Source organism: Bufo bufo, chromosome 9 (genome assembly GCF_905171765.1).
Source record: "Bufo bufo chromosome 9, aBufBuf1.1, whole genome shotgun sequence".
In the NCBI taxonomy this organism is placed as follows: domain Eukaryota; kingdom Metazoa; phylum Chordata; class Amphibia; order Anura; family Bufonidae; genus Bufo; species Bufo bufo.
This window is the reverse complement of record NC_053397.1, coordinates 53943842-53964442: the sequence shown is the minus strand read 5'-3', so window position 1 is coordinate 53964442 and position 20601 is coordinate 53943842. Positions and strand designations below refer to the sequence as shown.

Here is a 20601-nt window from a genome sequence, read left to right as displayed (position 1 = left end):
ACTGGCCACCAATGAGTTAAATACAGGGGAGGGAGGGAGGGGGGACGCACTGGCCACCAATGAGTTAAATACAGTGGAGGGGGGTCTGCCCCCTCCTGCCTGGCAGCACCTGATCTCTTACAGGGGGCTATGATACGCACAATTAACCCCTCAGGTGCGGCACCTGAGGGGTTAATTGTGCTGATCACCGCCCCCTGTAAGAGATCGGGTGCTGCCAGGCAGCAGGGGGCAGTCATGTACACAGTTCTTAGTATATTGTAACTTGAAGCGTCCCCATCTCTATGGGAATGCCTCTGTGTTAGAATATACTGTCCGATCTGAGTTTTGACGATCAAATTCAAATCCGAAAGTATATTCTAACAGAGGCTTTCCCATGGTGATGGGGAGGCTTCAAGTTAAAATATACAATCGGATTGGAGAAAACTCCGATCCGATGGTATATTAATAGGGACTTCTGACTTTACATTAAAAGTCAATGGGGGACGGATCCGTTTGCAATTGCACCATATTGTGTCAACGTCAAACGGATCCGTCCCCATTGACTTGCATTGTAAGTCAGGACGGATCCGTTTGGCTCCGCACGGCCAGGCGGACAACAAAACGACTTTTTCCTTCATGTCCGTGGATCCTCCAAAAATCAAGGAAGACCCACGGAAGAAAAAACGGAGACGGATCACGGACCCCGTTTTTGCGGACCGCAAAAAAAAACCGGTCGTGTGCATGAGGCCTAAGGCTTTAATCACACCAAGCAGTAAAACCAAGCAGTTTTGATATTGTCCTGAGGCTTCTTTGAGAGCAGGTTACAATGTACGATTCTAGGTAAACAGGGTACAGATTTGTTCTGCTGCAGCGCTTTGCTCATGGAAGAGTCTCAACTAGACTAATACATTGTCACAAATCCTCAGACTTCAGCCTCTGGATGTAAACAAGTAAAAGATAACTGTCATATTATTATTTTTTAGAGTATTGGATTGTGGTGATTAATATCTCCTTGGTGGCCCTATTTCAACTTTTCACTGTGTATTTAATTACCCCTTAATTCCACAGTTTTGTTCCCTGTACTGCCTACTTTTACCTGTGCTTAAAATAGGGTTGCTAGGCAGGGTCCGTCTATCTGCGTGCAAGGTCAGATTACTGACAGCCAGGGACTGTAAGTAAAAGATTAAAGCCAGGTCCTCCCCAGCAGCTGATAACAGTGCCTGGGCTGTGTGCACTTCTCCCTGTCCCTGCGCTTGGCAGACGCTCCCTCACTCAGCAGAGCTGGAGAATGCAGAGTTGAAACAGCGCAGAGCAGGGAAGGGAGATCTGCCGTCTGCTCAGTGTATAAATGAAAGCAACATGTGGTAAGAGGACCCCTTTGTGCTGCAGGAGATTAACCCTTTAGGAGAGGGCTCTGGTTACTGACACTTTTGGGGGGCTATTGTTACTGGCTAGTGAGGGCAGGCGGGATTAGCCTCAGGGTGAGGGCAGTGGCGGCCATCTTAACTGAATAGTGAGATTGCAGTTTTATGCAGACTGGTTGCTAAGGGCTGAATCTTATTAAATATGGGGCAAGTCAGTCTAATAGTAACTGATACTGGAATATCATGTTATTAGTAACTACATATATGAAAATTGAAATTAGGGTCTAAATGTGACAGTTATCCTTTAAAGCACGGGTGTCAAACACAAGGCCCGCGGGCCGAATCCGGCCCGCCAGACCTCGTCATGTGGCCCGCGTAGCCGCAGGCGGCCCCCGCTCTTCCCGGCTCCTGTATCGGGTGTATCGCATAAGGAGCGCTGTTTATTACCGGTACTTACAACTACAAGCGCTCGCCGAGAGGTGGCAGGCTGGGAGGACGGGCGCTGGCAGTGTGAGTCATACGTCACGCGCCTGCGCCGCCCACTTTATGAATGAAGCAGGCGCGTGACGCATGACTCACGCTGCCAGCGCCTGTCCTCCTGGCCTGCCTCCTGCCTCCTCTCTGCTACCTACCGAGCGGCGAGCGCTTGTAGTTGTAAGTACCCTAATACACAGCGCTCCTTATGTGATTACATTCAATTACAATTAACTATTAGACATAGGATTATACAGTGAGCGGGGCCCGTGCAGTAGAATAGTCACTGCACGGGCCCCGCTGTCATTATAAAATCAGATGCCGGCCCCTAGCCCGTGTATTGGGGGTCATTCACACTACAGGGACACTTATGGAGGGGATCTGTGGATGACACATAGCATAAGATGCTATATATGTGTCACCCACAGATCCCCCATAAGTGTCACCCACAGATCCCCCATAAGTGTCACCCACAGATCCCCCATAAGTGTCACCCACAGATCCCCCATAAGTGTCACCCACAGATCCCCCATAAGTGTCACCCACAGATCCCCCATAAGTGTCACCCACAGATCCCCCATAAGTGTCACCCACAGATCCCCCATAAGTGTCACCCACAGATCCCCCATAAGTGTCACCCACAGATCCCCCATAAGTGTCACCCACAGATCCCCCATAAGTGTCACCCACAGATCCCCCATAAGTGTCACCCACAGATCCCCCATAAGTGTCACCCACAGATCCCCCATAACAGTGCGTCACCCACAGATCCCCCATAACAGTGTGTCACCCACAGATCCCCCATAACAGTGCGTCACCCACAGATCCCCCATAACAGTGCGTCACCCACAGATCCCCCCATAACAGTGCGTCACCCACAGATCCCCCATAACAGTGTGTCACCCACAGATCCCCCATAACAGTGCGTCACCCACAGATCCCCCATAACAGTGCGTCACCCACAGATCCCCCATAACAGTGCGTCACCCACAGATCCCCCCATAACAGTGCGTCACCCACAGATCCCCCATAACAGTGCGTCACCCACAGATCCCCCATAACAGTGAGTCACCCACAGATCCCCCATAACAGTGCCACCCACAGATCCCCCATAACAGTGCCATCCACAGATCCCCCATAACAGTGCCACCCACAGACCACAATTAGTTCAAAACCCACCAAAAGCACACCTTTTGGTTCAAATTTTTTTTTCTTATTTTCCTCCTCAAAAACCTAGGTGCGTCTTATGGGCCGGTGCGTCTTATAGGGCTGGAATGTGTTCTGGAATGTGTTGGATAACACTGACAGCATTATGTCAGTGTTATCCAACACGTTCCAGAACTGTAAGGGTTACATAGCATCATGAATCAGTATAATGCTATGTGACCCCAGTCAGCGCTTGCAGGTCAGGCCGGGACCGGCCCTTTGAGGGGGACCAAACTGCTGATGCGGCCCCTGATGAATTTGAGTTTGACACCCCTGCTTTAAAGCATACCTATTGTTTAATAACAGCTCTGACATGTCATAGTGACATCTCAGACATTTAAATGGCTGAAACAAAAAGGAAAAACTTAGTTCCAGAAAATATTAAAAACACATTTCTGTTCTAATTCTGCACTGTATGTCCACTACATTCTGACCAATCATTTGGTGGGATGACCACCTGATTTACAGGTGCGGAGCAAGTTGTGCAATCCTCAAAGGGTCATCCCAGAATGACAACCTTCACCGAGCCACGGGATAGGTTATAAGTGTCTGACTAGTGGGTATCTGACCTCTGAAACCCTAATCAATCACAAGAAGAGTCCAGTGTTCCCCATCCGAATGGAACAGTGGTCGAGATCACGCGCCTTCTCTTCACTCAAAGTCTATGGGACTGACGAAACATTGTACTTTTCAGTCAGTCCCATAGTGAATTAAGACTTGGGACACCTATTGGGGGTCCCACTGATCAGACACATCCCCCTATGCTGTTGATAGGTGATAAGTAGTCAGTCATTCTGGAACAACCCGTTTAAAGCCTGTTGAAGGGCTCTCTAATAAAAAAAAAGGAAAAAAAAAGAAAAACCCTAGTGGCAATATAATTTAATTTGCGAAAGTTTACACACTATTAAAATAAAATCTAAACAGGTCCACCCACAATTCTATGTTGAGGATGCATCTTTATAGGAACCAGAGCTCCATTATTCTGTCACAGAGTTACAAATCCCATGCTTCACACAGACTTCAATGATAAAATTCTGGTTGGCTACGGCTGCCACTAGGGGGAGCTTACGGCAAAGGAATTTCTACAGTTGCCATTGCTTTCATCTCCTATGCCCCCCATCCCCATTGATGGCTGCAGGCTCTACAGGACATCCAATGAGTGGAATGATAAATTTCCAGTCAGAAGTGCATGGTTTTTGACATTTTAAGTATAAATAATCAATTTGTCAATGATCAGTATCAGAGTCTTTAATTATTTGTATCTGAAGGATAAATCACTTCATAGTTTTTCGTATTTGTTCTTTACACAGCTTTTTTGTGTTGCAGCACAAATACACTGCTCAAAAAAATAAAGGGAACACAAAAATAACACATCCTAGATCTGAATTAATTAAATATTCTTCTGAAATACTTTGTTCTTTACATAGTTGAATGTGCTAACAACAAAATCACACAAAAATAAAAAATGGAAATCAAATTTTTCAACCCATGGAGGTCTGGATTTGGAGTCACACTCAAAATTAAAGTGGAAAAACACACTACAGGCTGATCCAACTTTGATGTAATGTCCTTAAAACAAGTCAAAATGAGGCTCAGTAGTGTGTGTGGCCTCCACGTGCCTGTATGACCTCCCTACAACGCCTGTGCATGCTCCTGATGAGGTGGCGGACGGTCTCTTGAGGGATCTCCTCCCAGACCTGGACTAAAGCATCTGCCAACTCCTGGACAGTCTGTGGTGCAACGTGACGTTGGTGGATAGAGCGAGACATGATGTCCCAGATGTGCTCAATTGGATTCAGGTCTGGGGAACGGGCGGGCCAGTCCATAGCATCAATGCCTTCGTCTTGCAGGAACTGCTGACACACTCCAGCCACATGAGGTCTAGCATTGTCTTGCATTAGGAGGAACCCAGGGCCAACCGCACCAGCATATGGTCTCACAAGGGGTCTGAGGATCTCATCTCGGTACCTAATGGCAGTCAGGCTACCTCTGGCGAGCACATGGAGGGCTGTGCGGCCCTCCAAAGAAATGCCACCCCACACCATTACTGACCCAATGCCAAACCGGTCATGCTGGAGGATGTTGCAGGCAGCAGAACGTTCTCCACGGCGTCTCAAGACTGTCACGTCTGTCACATGTGCTCAGTGTGAACCTGCTTTCATCTGTGAAGAGCACAGGGCGCCAGTGGCGAATTTGCCAATCTTGGTGTTCTCTGAAAAATGCCAAACGTCCTGCACGGTGTTGGGCTGTAAGCACAACCCCCACCTGTGGACGTTGGACCCTCATATCACCCTCATGGAGTCTGTTTCTGACCGTTTGAGCAGACACATGCACATTTGTGGCCTGCTGGAGATCATTTTGCAGGGCTCTGGCAGTGCTCCTCCTGTTCCTCCTTGCACAAAGGCGGAGGTAGCGGTCCTGCTGCTGGGTTGTTGCCCTCCTACGGCCTCCTCCACGTCTCCTGATGTACTGGCCTGTCTCCGGGTATCGCCTCCATGCTCTGGACACTACGCTGACAGACACAGCAAACCTTCTTGCCACAGCTCGCATTGATGTGCCATCCTGGATAAGCTGCACTACCTGAGCCACTTGTGTGGGTTGTAGACTCCGTCTCATGCTACCACTAGAGTGAAAGCACCGCCAGCATTCAAAAGTGACCAAAACATCAGCCAGGAAGCATAGGAACTGAGAAGTGGTCACCACCTGCAGAACCACTCCTTTATTGGGGGTGTCTTGCTAATTGCCTATAATTTCCACCTGTTGTCTATCCCATTTGCACAACAGCATGTGAAATTGATTGTCACTCAGTGTTGCTTCCTAAGTGGACAGTTTGATTTCACGGAAGTGTGATTGACTTGGAGTTACATTGTGTTGTTTAAGTGTTCCCTTTATTTTTTTGAGCAGTGTACATCAAATAATCCACATCATCTAAACTGGAGTTCAGTATACAGAAGTCATTTATCATCAGGTATGCATTTCAGGCTATGCTTATCATTTATTTTATGCATTAGAATTACCTAGGAAACAGAGTGCAGAAAGAAAGATTAAAGCAGAGTATTCTACTATTTGCCGGATTGCTTTGCCTTGATTTTAGAAATACATCAGGGCATAAAATCCGTAAACTGTGGCAGACAATAATACCATGAAAGCAAAAAGATAAAATTCATAAAATAAGAAGTATTACATTTACTGTATTGATCTTAAAATCTGAAGCTTTAATAAACACATTAGACAGAAAAGAAGTAAACGGTGTATATACTGCTTACCATAATCTCCTTAGCAAATACATGGAAAGGATTATCACCCTCATCCTCCGGTAATGTGTTTAGTTGTGCACTGAGCAGGGGGTACTTTAAACAACTGAAACAACTGACAAAACAATAGCAGTAATATATCAGTATATTAAGAAAGCTACTTCTCAACTTAGGGCTGTTATCACACCAACAGATTATCTCACCAATTTCTGTCCAATAAGACCAATAGATTGTTTGCATAATAAAAGATCTGTGTGTGCCAACGGCCACCTGACTAATGATTGGTCAGAAAATCTGTCAGATAATCTGTTCATGTAATACAGCCCTTAGATTGATATTCATATTAAACAGTCAGGGGAAGCCTCAGCTAACCATGAATTTTCCTGCAGCTGCCACTGCAGGAGTAGTATAGTATTACATCATAGCCATTGGGGCGGACTAGCCATAGACCCTACAGGAAAACTTCCCTGTAGGCCGATGCTCAGGGGGGCGCCAGCCATGCAGTGGCGTCGCCAAGGGGGGGCCACGGCTTCCCCTACATCACGCTGTGCCCCCCCCCCAAATGAGCGGCCGCAAATACACTGGGAGATGAGCGCTTCCATTGCGCTCATCTCCATAGTCATCTGCCTGTTCTAGTGCGGCGGGGCAGGGGAGGGAGAGGCGTGTCCCTTCCCCTTCCTCTGATAGGCTGCAGGCACTAGAACGGCAGCCTATCAGAGGCCTGCGCAATGACGTCATCGCGCCGCCTGAGCCATACTGCGCGGGACACAGGCCGGAAGAGGCCTGCATTGCTTCGCTGACATGGAGGTAAGTAGCAGTGTTTTTTTATATGTACAATAGTTTTACTGGCACATGATGATGGGGGGGGGGGGGCACTTGTCACTGGCACTATAGGGGCATCTACTGAGGCCACAAAGAAGGGGTATTTTATATGGGGGGCTCTATACAGTAGCATTTTATACTGGGACACATTATGGTGGGTACTATGGGAAAGGGGGGAGAGGAGTACTATGGGGTCATCTACGGGGGGCACCAAGAAGGGGTATTTTATACTTGCAAATTATGGAGGACACTGAGGGCATCTACTGGGGCACTATATATGGGGCATTTTATACTGGTACATTATGGGGGGCACTAGGATGAAGGGGGGAGAGGAGCACTATAGGAGCATTTACTGGGGGCACTATATAGGGGTATTTTATACTGGCACATTATGGGAGCACTATGGGGACATTAGCTCAACTGGGGGCATTACAAGGGGGTATTTATTGCACATTATAAGGAGAATTATTTCTATTGGGGGGGCATTATGGTGGGCTTTATTACTCTCCCATGGTATGACCCCCTAGTAGCAACACCAGCCTCTCCCTGCTCTGCTATCACTCTGCCCCTTCTCCAAATCCTTATTATGAAATCTTTCTCATTAGGATAAAACACAACATAAGCTCCGCCGAGCCCCCCGGCCAAAGTGTTGAAGTGGTGTCTGAGATCCATGTGAAATATGTTTGTTATACACATATAGCCTACACTGTGCCCCACAATATACAGTATACCGCTACACTGTGTAGTCTGTTCTAAAAGCACCATTGTTTTGTGGCGGCAGACAGAAAATAATCTGGAAGTGCCCCTCCCGAGACCAGGCTCTGGATCCGCCACTGTCACCGCTCACAGGAGTGTACATTTCTTCTAAACTGTAATCCGTATCCTCTGACCTGCAGAAATCAGCGCTCGCTCGGTAACAACCAACAGGCAGTGCCCATAAGCTGTAGATTGGCCCTGTTACCGAAGCTAGCCGAGTGGTGGAAGGTTAAGGTACTAGTAGAGATGAGCGGCCGCTGAATCCTGATTTCAAGTTAATGTTACTGCAGGATATGGATTACACTTTAGAAATGTCAAATGTACACTCCTGTGAGCGGCGGGAAGGGGGATCTGTGGATGACACTGTTATAGGGAGGGGGATCTGTGGATGACACTGTTATAGGGAGGGGGATCTGTGGATGACACTGTTATGGAGGGGGAAATGGGGATGACACAAAGCATAAGATGCTATATACGGTATGTGTCATCCACAGCTCCCCCTCCCTATAACAGTGTCATCCACAGGCAACTAGGACATGTTGAAATCAGAGTGATTGTTTTTGTTTTGTTTTTTTAAAACCACAGACAGCAGGACCTTTCTTCCCGGTTGCGGTTTTAGGTATTGGGTAACGTATCACAGCATTTCCAAGCATACTTCTGTAAATGTATCGTTGTTATAGCTGCCCCCCCTACTTTTGTCCTGGCCCCCAGTGTGCCCCTTCAAAATTTGAAAGCTAGAGACGCCACTGCAGCCATGGTATGTAATAATCTCATGCTCCCCTCCGGAATTTAATGGGGTATTCCCATCTCAGACATTAGGCGCATATCGCTAGAATATGTCCCCATTGTCAGATAGGTACGCGTCCCACCGCTGGGACCAACACCTATAGTGAGGAACAGAAGTATTTGAACACCCTGCGATTTTGCAAGTTCTTCCCCTTAGAAATCATGGAGGGGTCCGAAATTCACATTGTAGGTGCATTCCCACTCTGAGAGACAGAATTTAGAAAAAATAAAACAAAAAAAAAAATTCAGGAAATCACATTGTATGATTTTTAAAGAATGTATTTGTCTTGCACTGCTGAACATAAGTATTTGAACACCTGAGAAAAGCAGTGTTAATATTTGGTACAGAAGCCTTTGTTTGCAATTACAGAGGTCAAACGTTTCCTGTAGTTCTTGACCAGGTTTGCACACACTGCAACAGGGATTTTGGCCCACTCCTCCACACAGATCTCCTCTAGATCTGTCAGGTTTCAGGGCTGTCGCTGAGCAACACAGAGTTTCAGCTCCCTCCAAAGATGTTCTATTGGATTTAGGTCTGGAGACTGGCTAGGCCACGCCAGAACCTTCATATGCTTCTTACGGAGCCACTCCTTGGTTATCCTGGCAGTGTGCTTCGGGTCGTTGTCATGTTGGAAGACCCAGCCACGACCCATCTTCAATGCTCTGACTAAAGGAAGGAGGTTGTTGCTCAAAATCTCACAATGAATGGCCCCATTCATCCTCTCCTTAATACAGTGCAGTCGTCCTGTCCCCTTCGCAGAAAAGCACCCCCAAAGCATGATGTTACCACCCCGATGCTTCAGAGTAGGGATGGTGTTCTTGGGATGCAACTCAACCTTCTTTTTCCTCCAAACACGACTAAAAGTTCTACTTTGGTCTCATCTGACCACATGACTTTCTCCCATGGCTCCTCTGGATCATCCAGATGGTCAATGGCAAACTTCAGATGGGCCTGGACATGTGATGACTTGAGCAGGGGAACCTTCTGTGCAATGCATGATTTGAAACCATGACGGCGTAGTGTTCTACCGACAATGACCTTTGAAACTGTGGTCTCAGCTCTCTTCATGTCATTGACCAGCTCCTTCTGGGCTGATTCTACACCTTTCTTATCATCAGTGATACCCCACGAGGTGAGATCTTGCATGGAGCCCCAGTCCGAGGGAGACTGACAGTCGTCTTTAGCCTCTTCCATTTTCTAACAATTGCTCCAACAGTTGATCTATTTTCACCAAGCTGCTTGGCAATTGCCCCGTAGCCCTTTCCAGCCTTGTGGAGGTCCACAATTTTGTCTCTGGTGTCTTTTGACAGCTCTTTGGTCTTGCCCATGGTAGTAGTTGGCGTCTGACTGACTATAGGGGTCTTTAAAGAGCTCAGACAGGTGCTACTAAGTTAGATTAATGAGTGGAGTAGAGGTGGACTTTTTAAAGGCACAGTAACAGGTCTTTGAGAGACAGAATTCTTGCTGTTTCTCAAGTGTTCAAATACTTATGTTCGACAATGCAAGACAAAAAAATTCTTTCAAAATCATACAATGTGATTTCCTGAATTTTTTGAAGGAAATTCTGTCTCTGAGTGGGAACGCACCTATAATGTGAGTTTCAGACCCCTCCATGATTTCTAAGTGGGAGAACTTGCAAAATCACATGGTGTTCAAATACTTCTGTTCCTCACTGTATATCGAAAACAGAGAGGGGAAAGTGGTGGCTGGAAAAGACCATGGGCCACCAAGCGCTCTCCCCATAAAAGTGAATGGGAGCGCACTGCTCAGGGACTTTGCCAGCTGCCTTTACGCGATAGGTGCGGGTCCCACCTCTGGGACCTGCACCTATCAGACAATGGGGGCATATCCTAGCAATATGCTCCCATTGTCTTAGATGGGCATACCCCTTTAACTTTATTGCCATCCTAAGGCAACTGAAGTAAGAGGACAGAACGTGGCAGCTGGCCCTGACCACCACAGAGGGGCAGTTTTTGGGGAGGTATTTTGTGATGCACTGTGCTATTGGGCTCTTCAGGGGTGGTATATTGTGCCTTAATATGGTATTGCTGGCCCCACCTACTTGTGTTGACCCTGCCTTCTGTCAATTTGGGCCTTGCTACAAAATAGGGACACTTTTTTTCAGGCCCCCTTTATGTTCCCAGTCTGTATAAGAGGCTCTCCGTTCTGGCTCAGAGAGGTTTGATGAAGTCACAAGTTTGCAGGAGCTGGTAGCAGAGGTAGAACACGTATTAATAGGTGCTGTGCGGGTTAGGGGCACAGCGTCTGTGGAGCACTGGGGCTGAATCAAAAGCAGAGAAGTAACTGCTGGGACTGCATCTTTTCCGGTTTTGCTATGGCAGCCATTTCTATAACCCAAAGCGCAGAAGTGATTGGTTGTCACTTTTAAATAAGCTTCTGTTAGGTTTGGGCTCAGTTCGCCCCTCTGCCCATTATTCTGCATTGCTGTTTATTCATCCGATTTTTTTTTCAACTGTTAAACTAAATCCATACTTACAACGTCAGCAGTTCTTTCCGCATCTCTTGGACATCTGGTTCCTTAGAAATGCCTATGCTTTGTGAGACAATATCAATAAAAGGCTGAGCAAACTGGACCAGCGCCAAACAGCACTGACATAGCGAATGCTTGTCCTCCAGCATCTGTTCTGTGGTGTACGGCACTGGCAGACTGGACAGCCGGGAATGGAGAGTGGACAGAGACAGACCCACAGAGTAGGATTTCTTGTTTCCAAGCTTCAGGAGGACTAAAAAAAAAATTTTAAAAAAATTATCTAACAGAGCAAAAAGTAAAAAAAAAATTCAAAAAGAACTGTAAAAGCTACTAGTCTGGGTTGTGCCTGGTACTGCAGCTCAGTCCCCTCATTTCTCATACAATCCCTTTAAATAGAGTGATTGACAGCTCTCTCTGTATCAGTTTGTATATAGAAAAGGCTGTCAGTCATTGTATGGGGGCGGGATTATCAGGACTCTCCCTGTCTCTCCTAAGAGTCCTGTCAGAATTTACTCAGAAATAGTGATCCAACCCATATAAACCGATATATCTCAGAGCTCGGCTTCTCTCCCTCTACCATATTGTGTTCTCAGATACAGCGGTAGAAATCCCTGACTGGTTTACTTTTAACGCAACATTCTTCAATGGGTCCATTCAGATGTCCATAAGTGTTCTGCAGTCCGCAAATGGCATATCCGCAAAACATGGATGCCAGGCGTGCGTTCTGCATTTTGCAGGCACTAGGATAGAAAGGACTTTTCTTGCTGTGTTGTCTGCATCTTTTGCGGCCCCATTGATATGAATGGGTGCGCACCCGTTCTGTGGAATGGATGCGGACCCAGAACTACGGACGCGTGAATGGACCCAAATAGTAGCTTTCAGGCTCCCTGCATGTGGCTCCCCTGTTGTAAGTATTTGCCAAAATCATGAGTGTCGCCATCATTTCTTAGCTCTGTTCAAATGCGATACTGGGGACAAAAGAATAATTGTGAACTTCTAGATGTTTTATATTGTACTATAGTGGTCATAGCTTTGTTTCGAATGTCCTGATGAAGATGGAACGTGACACGATGGAATAAGCGCAGAGCTGCATTCGCCAACACAAGGATTCACGTGGACACTTCTGGTGGTCTTCTGTAGATGCAGTTTCAAGGTGAAGCATCCTTAGATCAGTTTCAGCACATCAATCTGGTTGATTACCTATTTGTAGTGGCTGAAGAAGAGTCAAGATGGTACGGGAAATGTGATCTCCTGAAGCTTCATCGATCTGCTCAAGGATTCCCAACAAGATCTCCTTAGGATTACATAACTATATAACAGAGATGACATTACAGGGGTCACCCTGAATGGGGGAACATTATTCATCACACTGCCCCCCACCCAAATATAACATTATAATTACTAAAGGTGCTGGCCCTATGAACAGCTTGCTGCACCCACTACGCTCCAGTCCGTTACATACAGCAGATCTGACCTATACTAGCTTCCACTTAAGGTGCTGAATACACGTGGCATCGCCTTATGCCTCATTGGCTACTGATTTCCTAAGGGACCTTCAGGACAGCTGAGGAGTGAGGGAGCAGTGGACGCCAGATGGCACCGATCGTCAACAGCAGTTTAGTCTTTACACTGTTCAGCCCCATTTCTGATTAGTCCTTATACATGGGAATGTTGTAATTACATAACCATTTACAATTATGAGAGTATATATCTTGTAAAATTACAATGGAGTAATGGGGGGACTGAAAGAAACTGATCACCTAAAAAAATACCGTAGTACAGCTCATTGCCTTCTAAAATTAAAAGGGAATCTGTCACCAGTTTTATGCAGTCCCGAGGAGGAGGGGGCGCAGATCATGAATATGAGGACTCCATCCATCAGGTCCTGCTGGAGCAGCTCATAAGGATTTAATAAAAAGACTGGACAAAAACCGTAAGTGACCCCTCATCTGAGTGAGGGTCTATGCCACTGGTTTATGCTGCCCTGAGAACTGGGCATCATAAAATTGGTGACCGATCCCTTTAAAAGGGGTTGTCCACTCCTTTACAAGTGATGGCTAGTGTTGAGCGAACTTGTGTTTTAAGTTCGGCGTCTAAAGTTCTGGTTATCGAAGAATCGTGTTATGGATTCTAAATTCAGTTATGGTCCGTAGTAGCGGAATCCATAACGTGATTCTTCGATAACCCGAACCAGAACTTTAGACGCCAAACTTAAAACACAAGTTCGCTCAACACTAGTGATGGCGTATCTTCAGGACAGGCCATCACTATCGGCTTAGTGGAGGATCTGACACCCTGCACCCCCCCACTGATCAGCTGTTCTGCAGTGGATGGAGCTGGTTACCGCAGCGCTGCCTCCATCACTTCAATAAGAGTGCACTGCAGTAACCAGCTCCGTCCAGTACACACTGATGGTTGGCAGGGGCGCAGGGTGTTGAACCCCCACCGATGAGTGATAACCTATGCTGAGGACGGGCCATCACTTTAAGAGTGGACATCCCCTTGAAGATATTTAGTTGTCATGAAGCTGTCAGATGAACAGTCATTCCGCTAGGTATCTTGACTCCCTCATACACATACCCACTCGGTTCGGCCAAATGTGTATGCATTCAATAGGGAGAAGGGAAACTGCTGCCGCCAGACACTTCTAGTGGCAACTTATCTCCTGGGAGAAAAAAAAAAAGGACCAGGGGAAAATTTTTTACTTTGCCCAATTCTTTACTCCATTGATATCATCTGCTGGAAGCTCACCATGCGTTTTACATTGTCGGCTAAACCAGCCAAGAACAGCAGGTTCGTCCAACAATACACTAACGTGTATGGGGGCTTTAACTTCAACGCAAATCCTAAAAACAGATGATTTATCCCCCCCAGAACTACAGCTCACTGGTAATGGCACAGATCACAGCCTTTTACTGCAACCTGCATGGAGCTCTTCCAGGAATTTGCTGCATGGCTTCGACACTACCCTAAAGAGCAATAAACCCTTCGTTTTCTGGGATTTTCAAAGGAAATGATAACATGCAAACTGATTGTTTCAAGAAGGTCATGCTGCATATCAGAATTCCCAAATGATTTGGCTGATGAAGGCAATGACGGAGTAACACTGACCTGTATCAAACCCCTGAGCATCTGTAAGCAGACCTTCTCCTTCTCACTGCCGAGTGCGCAGGTCTGTATACACCTAGTAATGGGTCCGATGAGATCCCACCCCATGTTCCTGAGGAGGACCTGAAATAATACACAAGGACTGGTTACTGGCATTTACCAGGGCATCCTCCAGATATACACAAGACGGCGTCATCACAATGCACAGATCCCATAGACTCCTATTCTACCTGCCCCAGCTCCAGCTCTTCTTCCATCAGCACCGCTCGGCTGTGTGCCGGTTACAGGGCATACAGGAGAGAGCAGGGTGCACTGGGATATTACGTTTTCAATAGCGCAGTGGATGGTCACATAGTGCGAAGTGGCTCCTTATGCCATCTGACCGATTCCTAAAAATGCAGCTGGGGTGTTAATTTATCAAGCAGCACTCTGGAGACAAGACAGAAGTGATTTTCATAGCGAACCTCATATGCAAGGTGACCCGTGAGTGCTGTGTACAGAACAGAGGCAGTGGTAATGCCCGGGCCCTATTGGAACTGGTGGGACTGTGTACGCCGGAACATAAAACCCCCCACAGACCTTACAGTGGCAGTTTCAATGATGGGGATGCTATCCCACGTGCAATGATCCAAGCCAATATTCCCCCAACCTCTCCAGCTGTTGCAGAACTACAACTCCCATTATGCCCGAGTTGTAGTTTTGCAGCAGATCCAAGCTCTTTAACAAATGGCCCTGGATAAAATGATAACTCAAGAGTCTGTCAACGTCAGTGCAGGTTTCTCCTTCTCACACGGAGCATGATCTTGCCAATACGCCTTAAATTCAGATCCCCCAAGCAGTGCTTGGCTGATTGACGTGCTGTACATTCACTGGGAGACCACGATGGTCTGGAAGCAGCTGAGCTTTACAATACAATCTGTTCTATGGGTAGATGCACGGGACGATGCCATCTAGTGGGTGAAAACGTGTACATGAAATTCTACAACTAACATACTGTATACATACAATAGCAACTCAACACAGTGGTCTCTCAAGATACAATATTAATTGGTTCCAGGGCGACCATTGTATGTTGTAAACCATTGTAACTCGAGTAATTGGTTCCAAAGCCCCAAAATGTCAATCACTTCATGTCCAGTGCTGCACTCAGGCAATCGGAGATCTCCTGAAGTCATTGCCCAGCGGAATCCTTATTTGTTGCCACTGGGGTCAAATCCTTTCAGCGTACCGGAGTCCTTGTAAACCTCCGCCTCAGGGTGCGGCCACACGTCGAGGCTATGTTGCGTTTTTGGTTCGGCAAAACAGGCACAGCAGACGTAAATGACATTAAGGCCTCGTGCACACGGCCGTATTTTTGTACCTGTGTCTGATCTGCATCATTCATTTTTATAGATCCGCAAAAAACACAGATGTCATTCGTGTGTCTGTTCCGAAAGTGGTAGAAAATGTCTTACTCTGGTCCGTGGAGAAGAATAGTCATTTCTAGTAATGGGAGTTAGAAAGAAATGTGGAGTGCACATGGAAGGGCGTCTGTATTTTGCAGATCCGTGGTTTGCGGACAGCAATACGGACACAATTGCGTGCATGAAGCCTAATGTAACACTACTTTGTAATTAATGTCATTGAAATCTGCTGTGTTTTCCCTTTGCTGGAACAAAACGCACCATAACTGCAGGTGAGTTGTTGCAAGAACTGTAGCCTTTTTTGTGTTTTTTTGGGCATCAAAAACGCAGCACAGCAGTGACGTATGCGGCTTACAGCTAAAGCGGTGGTCAGTCTGTGGCCACTGAAGAAATGCATCCAAATGTAAAATTGCTGGAAATTTGGACATGTCTAAACGATATTTGCAGAAACATTGAACTTTCTCCCCCAGGAGCTGACAAATATACAGAAACGAGCAGCGCTACATAAGCCATGCTCATCCCTCTGGGCACAGATCACCGTCGCAGGAAGTTCCTTTTCCTGTGCCAACCACTAAATGACTAATATACTGTGCGCCCCTCCTGTTTGAAAAAAAAAAATGAGCAGGATTTGCAGTATGTATTACACACTACTGCTCCCCAGCTGCTGCAGAACATCATAAAACACACCTGAGATGCTGCAGATCATCAGAATGCACACAGATATCACAAAAAACGTATTTCTCAAAAGGATAAGGAAATTTTCCATCAATCCAGGGCGGACAGGAATAGTTTCCCTTCTGTTTTAAAGAGGTTCTGCATCAGCTGAGAAATAATGTGCCCACTACCGTAGACCGTCGAGTGTAACTCAGAGTTTAGAGACCTATCAAGGGACAAATGAAAGATCTGGAGGACAAAATTTCAACATGTCTAGTTCTCAGCTAGAAGCACCTTCGGTGGAATTTTTTTTATTATTGCATTTTCCTACTGCATTTTTGAGCTAAAAATAATTTTTTCGTGGGTCGCAACAGGGTTAAGTTTCAGCCCATCTACAGACTGACACTTTCTATTTAATGCTGAGCCCTGTTATGTTGCTGTTCTGAGGGCTAGATAGAGATTATATATAAATATACATACATACATAAACACACATATACACTGCTCAAAAAAATAAAGGAAACACAAAAATAACACATCCTAGATCTGAATTAATTAAATATTCTTCTGAAATACTTTGTTCTTTACATAGTTGAATGTGCTGACAACAAAATCACACAAAAATTAAAAAATGGAAATCAAATTTTTTAACCCATGGAGGTCTGGATTTGGAGTCACACTCAAAATTAAAGTGGAAAAACACACTACAGGCTGATCCAACTTTGATGTAATGTCCTTAAAACAAGTCAAAATGAGGCTCCGTAGTGTGTGTGGCCTCCACGTGCCTGTATGACCTCCCTACAACGCCTGTGCATGCTCCTGATGAGGTGGCGGACGGTCTCCTGAGGGATCTCCTTCCAGACCTGGACTAAAAGCATCTGCCAACTCCTGGACAGTCTGTGGTGCAACGTGACGTTGGTGGATAGAGCGAGACATGATGTCCCAGATGTGCTCAATTGGATTCAGGTCTGGGGAACGGGCGGGCCAGTCCATAGCATCAATGCCTTCATCTTGCAGGAACTGCTGACACACTCCAGCCACATGAGGTCTAGCATTGTCTTGCATTAGGAGGAACCCAGGGCCAACCGCACCAGCATATGGTCTCACAAGGGGTCTGAGGATCTCATCTCGGTACCTAATGGCAGTCAGGCTACCTCTGGCGAGCACATGGAGGGCTGTGCGGCCCTCCAAAGAAATGCAACCCCACACCATTACTTACCCAATGCCAAACCGGTCATGCTGGAGGATGTTGCAGGCAGCAGAACGTTCTCCACGGCGTCTCTAGACTCTGTCACGTCTGTCACATGTGCTCAGTGTGAACCTGCTTTCATCTGTGAAGAGCACAGGGCGCCAGTGGCGAATTTGCCAATCTTGGTGTTCTCTGGCAAATGCCAAACGTCCTGCACGGTGTTGGGCTGTAAGCACAACCCCCACCTGTGGACGTCGGGCCCTCATATCACACACATGGAGTCTGTTTCTAACCGTTTCAGCAGACACATGCACATTTGTGGCCTGCTGGAGGTCATTTTGCAGGGCTCTGGCAGTGCTCCTCCTGTTCCTCCTTGCACAAAGGCGGAGGTAGCGGTCCTGCTGCTGGGTTGTTGCCCTCCTACGGCCTCCACCACATCTCCTGATGTACTGGCCTGTCTCCTGGTAGCGCCTCCATGCTCTGGACACTACGCTGACAGACACAGCAAACCTTCTTGCCACAGCTCGCATTGATGTGCGATCCTGGATAAGCTGCACTACCTGAGCCACTTGTGTGGGTTGTAGACTCCGTCTCATGCTACCACTAGAGTGAAAGCACCGCCAGCATTCAAAAGTGATCAAAACATCAGCCAGGAAGCATAGGAACTGATAACTGGTCTGTGGTCACCACCTGCAGAACCACTCCTTTATTGGGGGTGTCTTGCTAATTGCCTATAATTTCCACCTGTTGTCTATCCCATTTGCACAACAGCATGTGAAATTGATTGTCACTCAGTGTTGCTTCCTAAGTGGACAGTTTGATTTCACAGAAGTGTGATTGACTTGGAGTTACATTGTGTTGTTTAAGTGTTCCCTTTATTTTTTTGAGCAGTGTGTGTATATATATATATATATATATATATATATATATATATATATAACTATTTTTTTTTATTATATATATTATATATATATATATATAAAAAAAAGTAGCAGCACACTACTATAAATGCACTAAGATAATTGATCAAATATATGTCGGGCCCATCTACCAGACGTCAAGTTATATGCGCTAAGAGCTTTTTCCCTGCTTAATAGTAAGTATTGGCGTCATGTATTTGACCCTGTTCACACATTCACCTGTTTACCCAGTCTTAGTGCATTTAGTAGTGTGCTGCTACTTTTTTGTTTTTCTACATTGTTGCTTGGTAGCTTGCACCTGCCATTGTCTCTGGAGGTGCTGTTCCGCTTTTTTGTATATATACATAAACACCGACTATAGCTCACTTCTTATCATTATAAGAGTATGGCTTAAGCAGAATTTTCCACTGCTGGATTGTTCGGCAAGGTGCAAAGTTACCGAACGTTCGGGTGAAATGATTGTTGGTGCGGACACCTCAATCATCATTTCTGGGCAGCAGATCGATCCGTCTAACCAGCCCTCTGCTGCCCAGAAATAATTAATTTGTATGAAGACGAGCGATGACAGTCTTCATACAAATGAGCAGGCAATTTTTGGGAAGGAACGCTTCCTTCCTGATAATTGCCTGCTCATCACCCCTGAGTGTTTAGGAGCTGTCAGAATTTCTGAGATAAGGGGTTATTCATCCAGCCCTAAGAAAGCAGCATGATGGGACAGTGTGAAGCAGAGAGTGACAGTCTGCACATAAACTGAAACTTAAAGGGCTTTTCCAATCTCATACGATGGAGGCATATCGCTAGGATATGCCCCCTTTGGGACCCACACCTACACAGAGAATGGAGCCCCGACAGTTTGAGGGCGCAGTCACCCTCCATTCATTCATGTACATAAAGGTTCGGACCGCGCGTATCATAAATATTCGGTATAAAACAGATTCTTTTTTCTTCCTCCCTTCAAAACGTAACCGAGGTCTGCAGATCTCCTACTGATGGCTATCCTGCAACTTACAAAGAAAAACAATAGGGTAGATCCGTAGGTTTAAACTGCCCTGTGGTGCACAGATTGTACTTACACGGCACTCCACCAATGTAAAGCGTATCACAGATACAGTTTACAGAGGATATCTGTGATACGCTTTACATTGGTGGAGTGCCGTGTAAGTACAATCTGTGCACCACAGGGCAGTTTAAACCTACGGATCTACCCTATTGTTTTTCTTTGTAAGTTGCAGGATAGCCATCAGTAGGAGATCTGCAGACCTCGGTTACGTTTTGAAGGGAGGAAGAAAAAAGAATCTGTTTTATACCGAATATTTATGATACGCGCGGTCCGAACCTTTATGTACATTCCTTAACAGTGTAATCTACCCCACAACACTTCTCGGACCTGCAGCAGTTCTTTTGCGGACTGGTGATTTAGTATATTTTATATATCTTTTTATTGCTCCATTCATTCATGTCTATGGGGCCACCGAAAATAGCCGAGCACCACCTTCCCCCTTCCGTTCTCGGTGTAGGTGCGGGTCCCCCATTGTCTCTGATGGTAATACCCCTTTAACCCTTAAAAGTTTTAATAAAGACCAAATGAAAAAATATATTTTTAGCCCAAGATGAGGAGTACAATGCAATCATAGACACTGCTACAGTTCTCCCGGATGTTTTTTTTTTACCCGGCTGCAGCGGTGACATCATGTTACCAACATATGACCATTGCAGCAAAGCTCTGAAGATGCCAGTGGTTGGCTGCAGCAGCCAGATGTTGTTGATGTGACGTCACCAGTGCAGCCAGGTAAACAAAGCCTGGCCGCGAGAACTGGGGCTGTGGAGCTGGATCTGCTAGGTGAGTACTGCTCAGCTTTTATTGTAGGCCATTTCCTAACATTTGTCCAGCTTCTTGCTGAAACATAAGAACCCCAGGAACCCCCAGTTCGAACCATCTGGAGACTGCAGTTACTACTTATTATATATAGGTTATATTTGCTTTATTAGATGCAAACTCGCTTCAAATAAGCAAAAAAATAAAATATAAATGACCAAGAGGTATTTTCCTCAGGAACCAGAATGACAGATAATCGGATTCTCAAGCCGAGGAGATAAAAAGCAGATCCGCATATGTCTGTGCCACAGGATTACAGATAAGCTCTTTTCCTCATGTCTCAGACTGAACAGAGAATGAAGAACGCGCTGCAACCTG

General features: G+C 46.1%; 1 protein-coding gene across 1 annotated transcript in view; it reads right to left on the bottom strand.

Moving 5' to 3' along the window:
* GLMN (glomulin, FKBP associated protein) overlaps positions 1 to 20601 on the bottom strand; it is a 68057-nt gene that overhangs the window by 31419 nt on the left and 16037 nt on the right. Inside the window, exons 4-7 of the mRNA XM_040407862.1 lie at positions 14245 to 14364; positions 12334 to 12442; positions 11140 to 11386; positions 6290 to 6392 (exon numbers count right to left, since the gene is read on the bottom strand). Of these exons, the coding sequence (XP_040263796.1) occupies positions 6290 to 6392; positions 11140 to 11386; positions 12334 to 12442; positions 14245 to 14364 (579 nt within the window). The remainder of the gene's footprint in view (positions 1 to 6289; positions 6393 to 11139; positions 11387 to 12333; positions 12443 to 14244; positions 14365 to 20601) is intronic.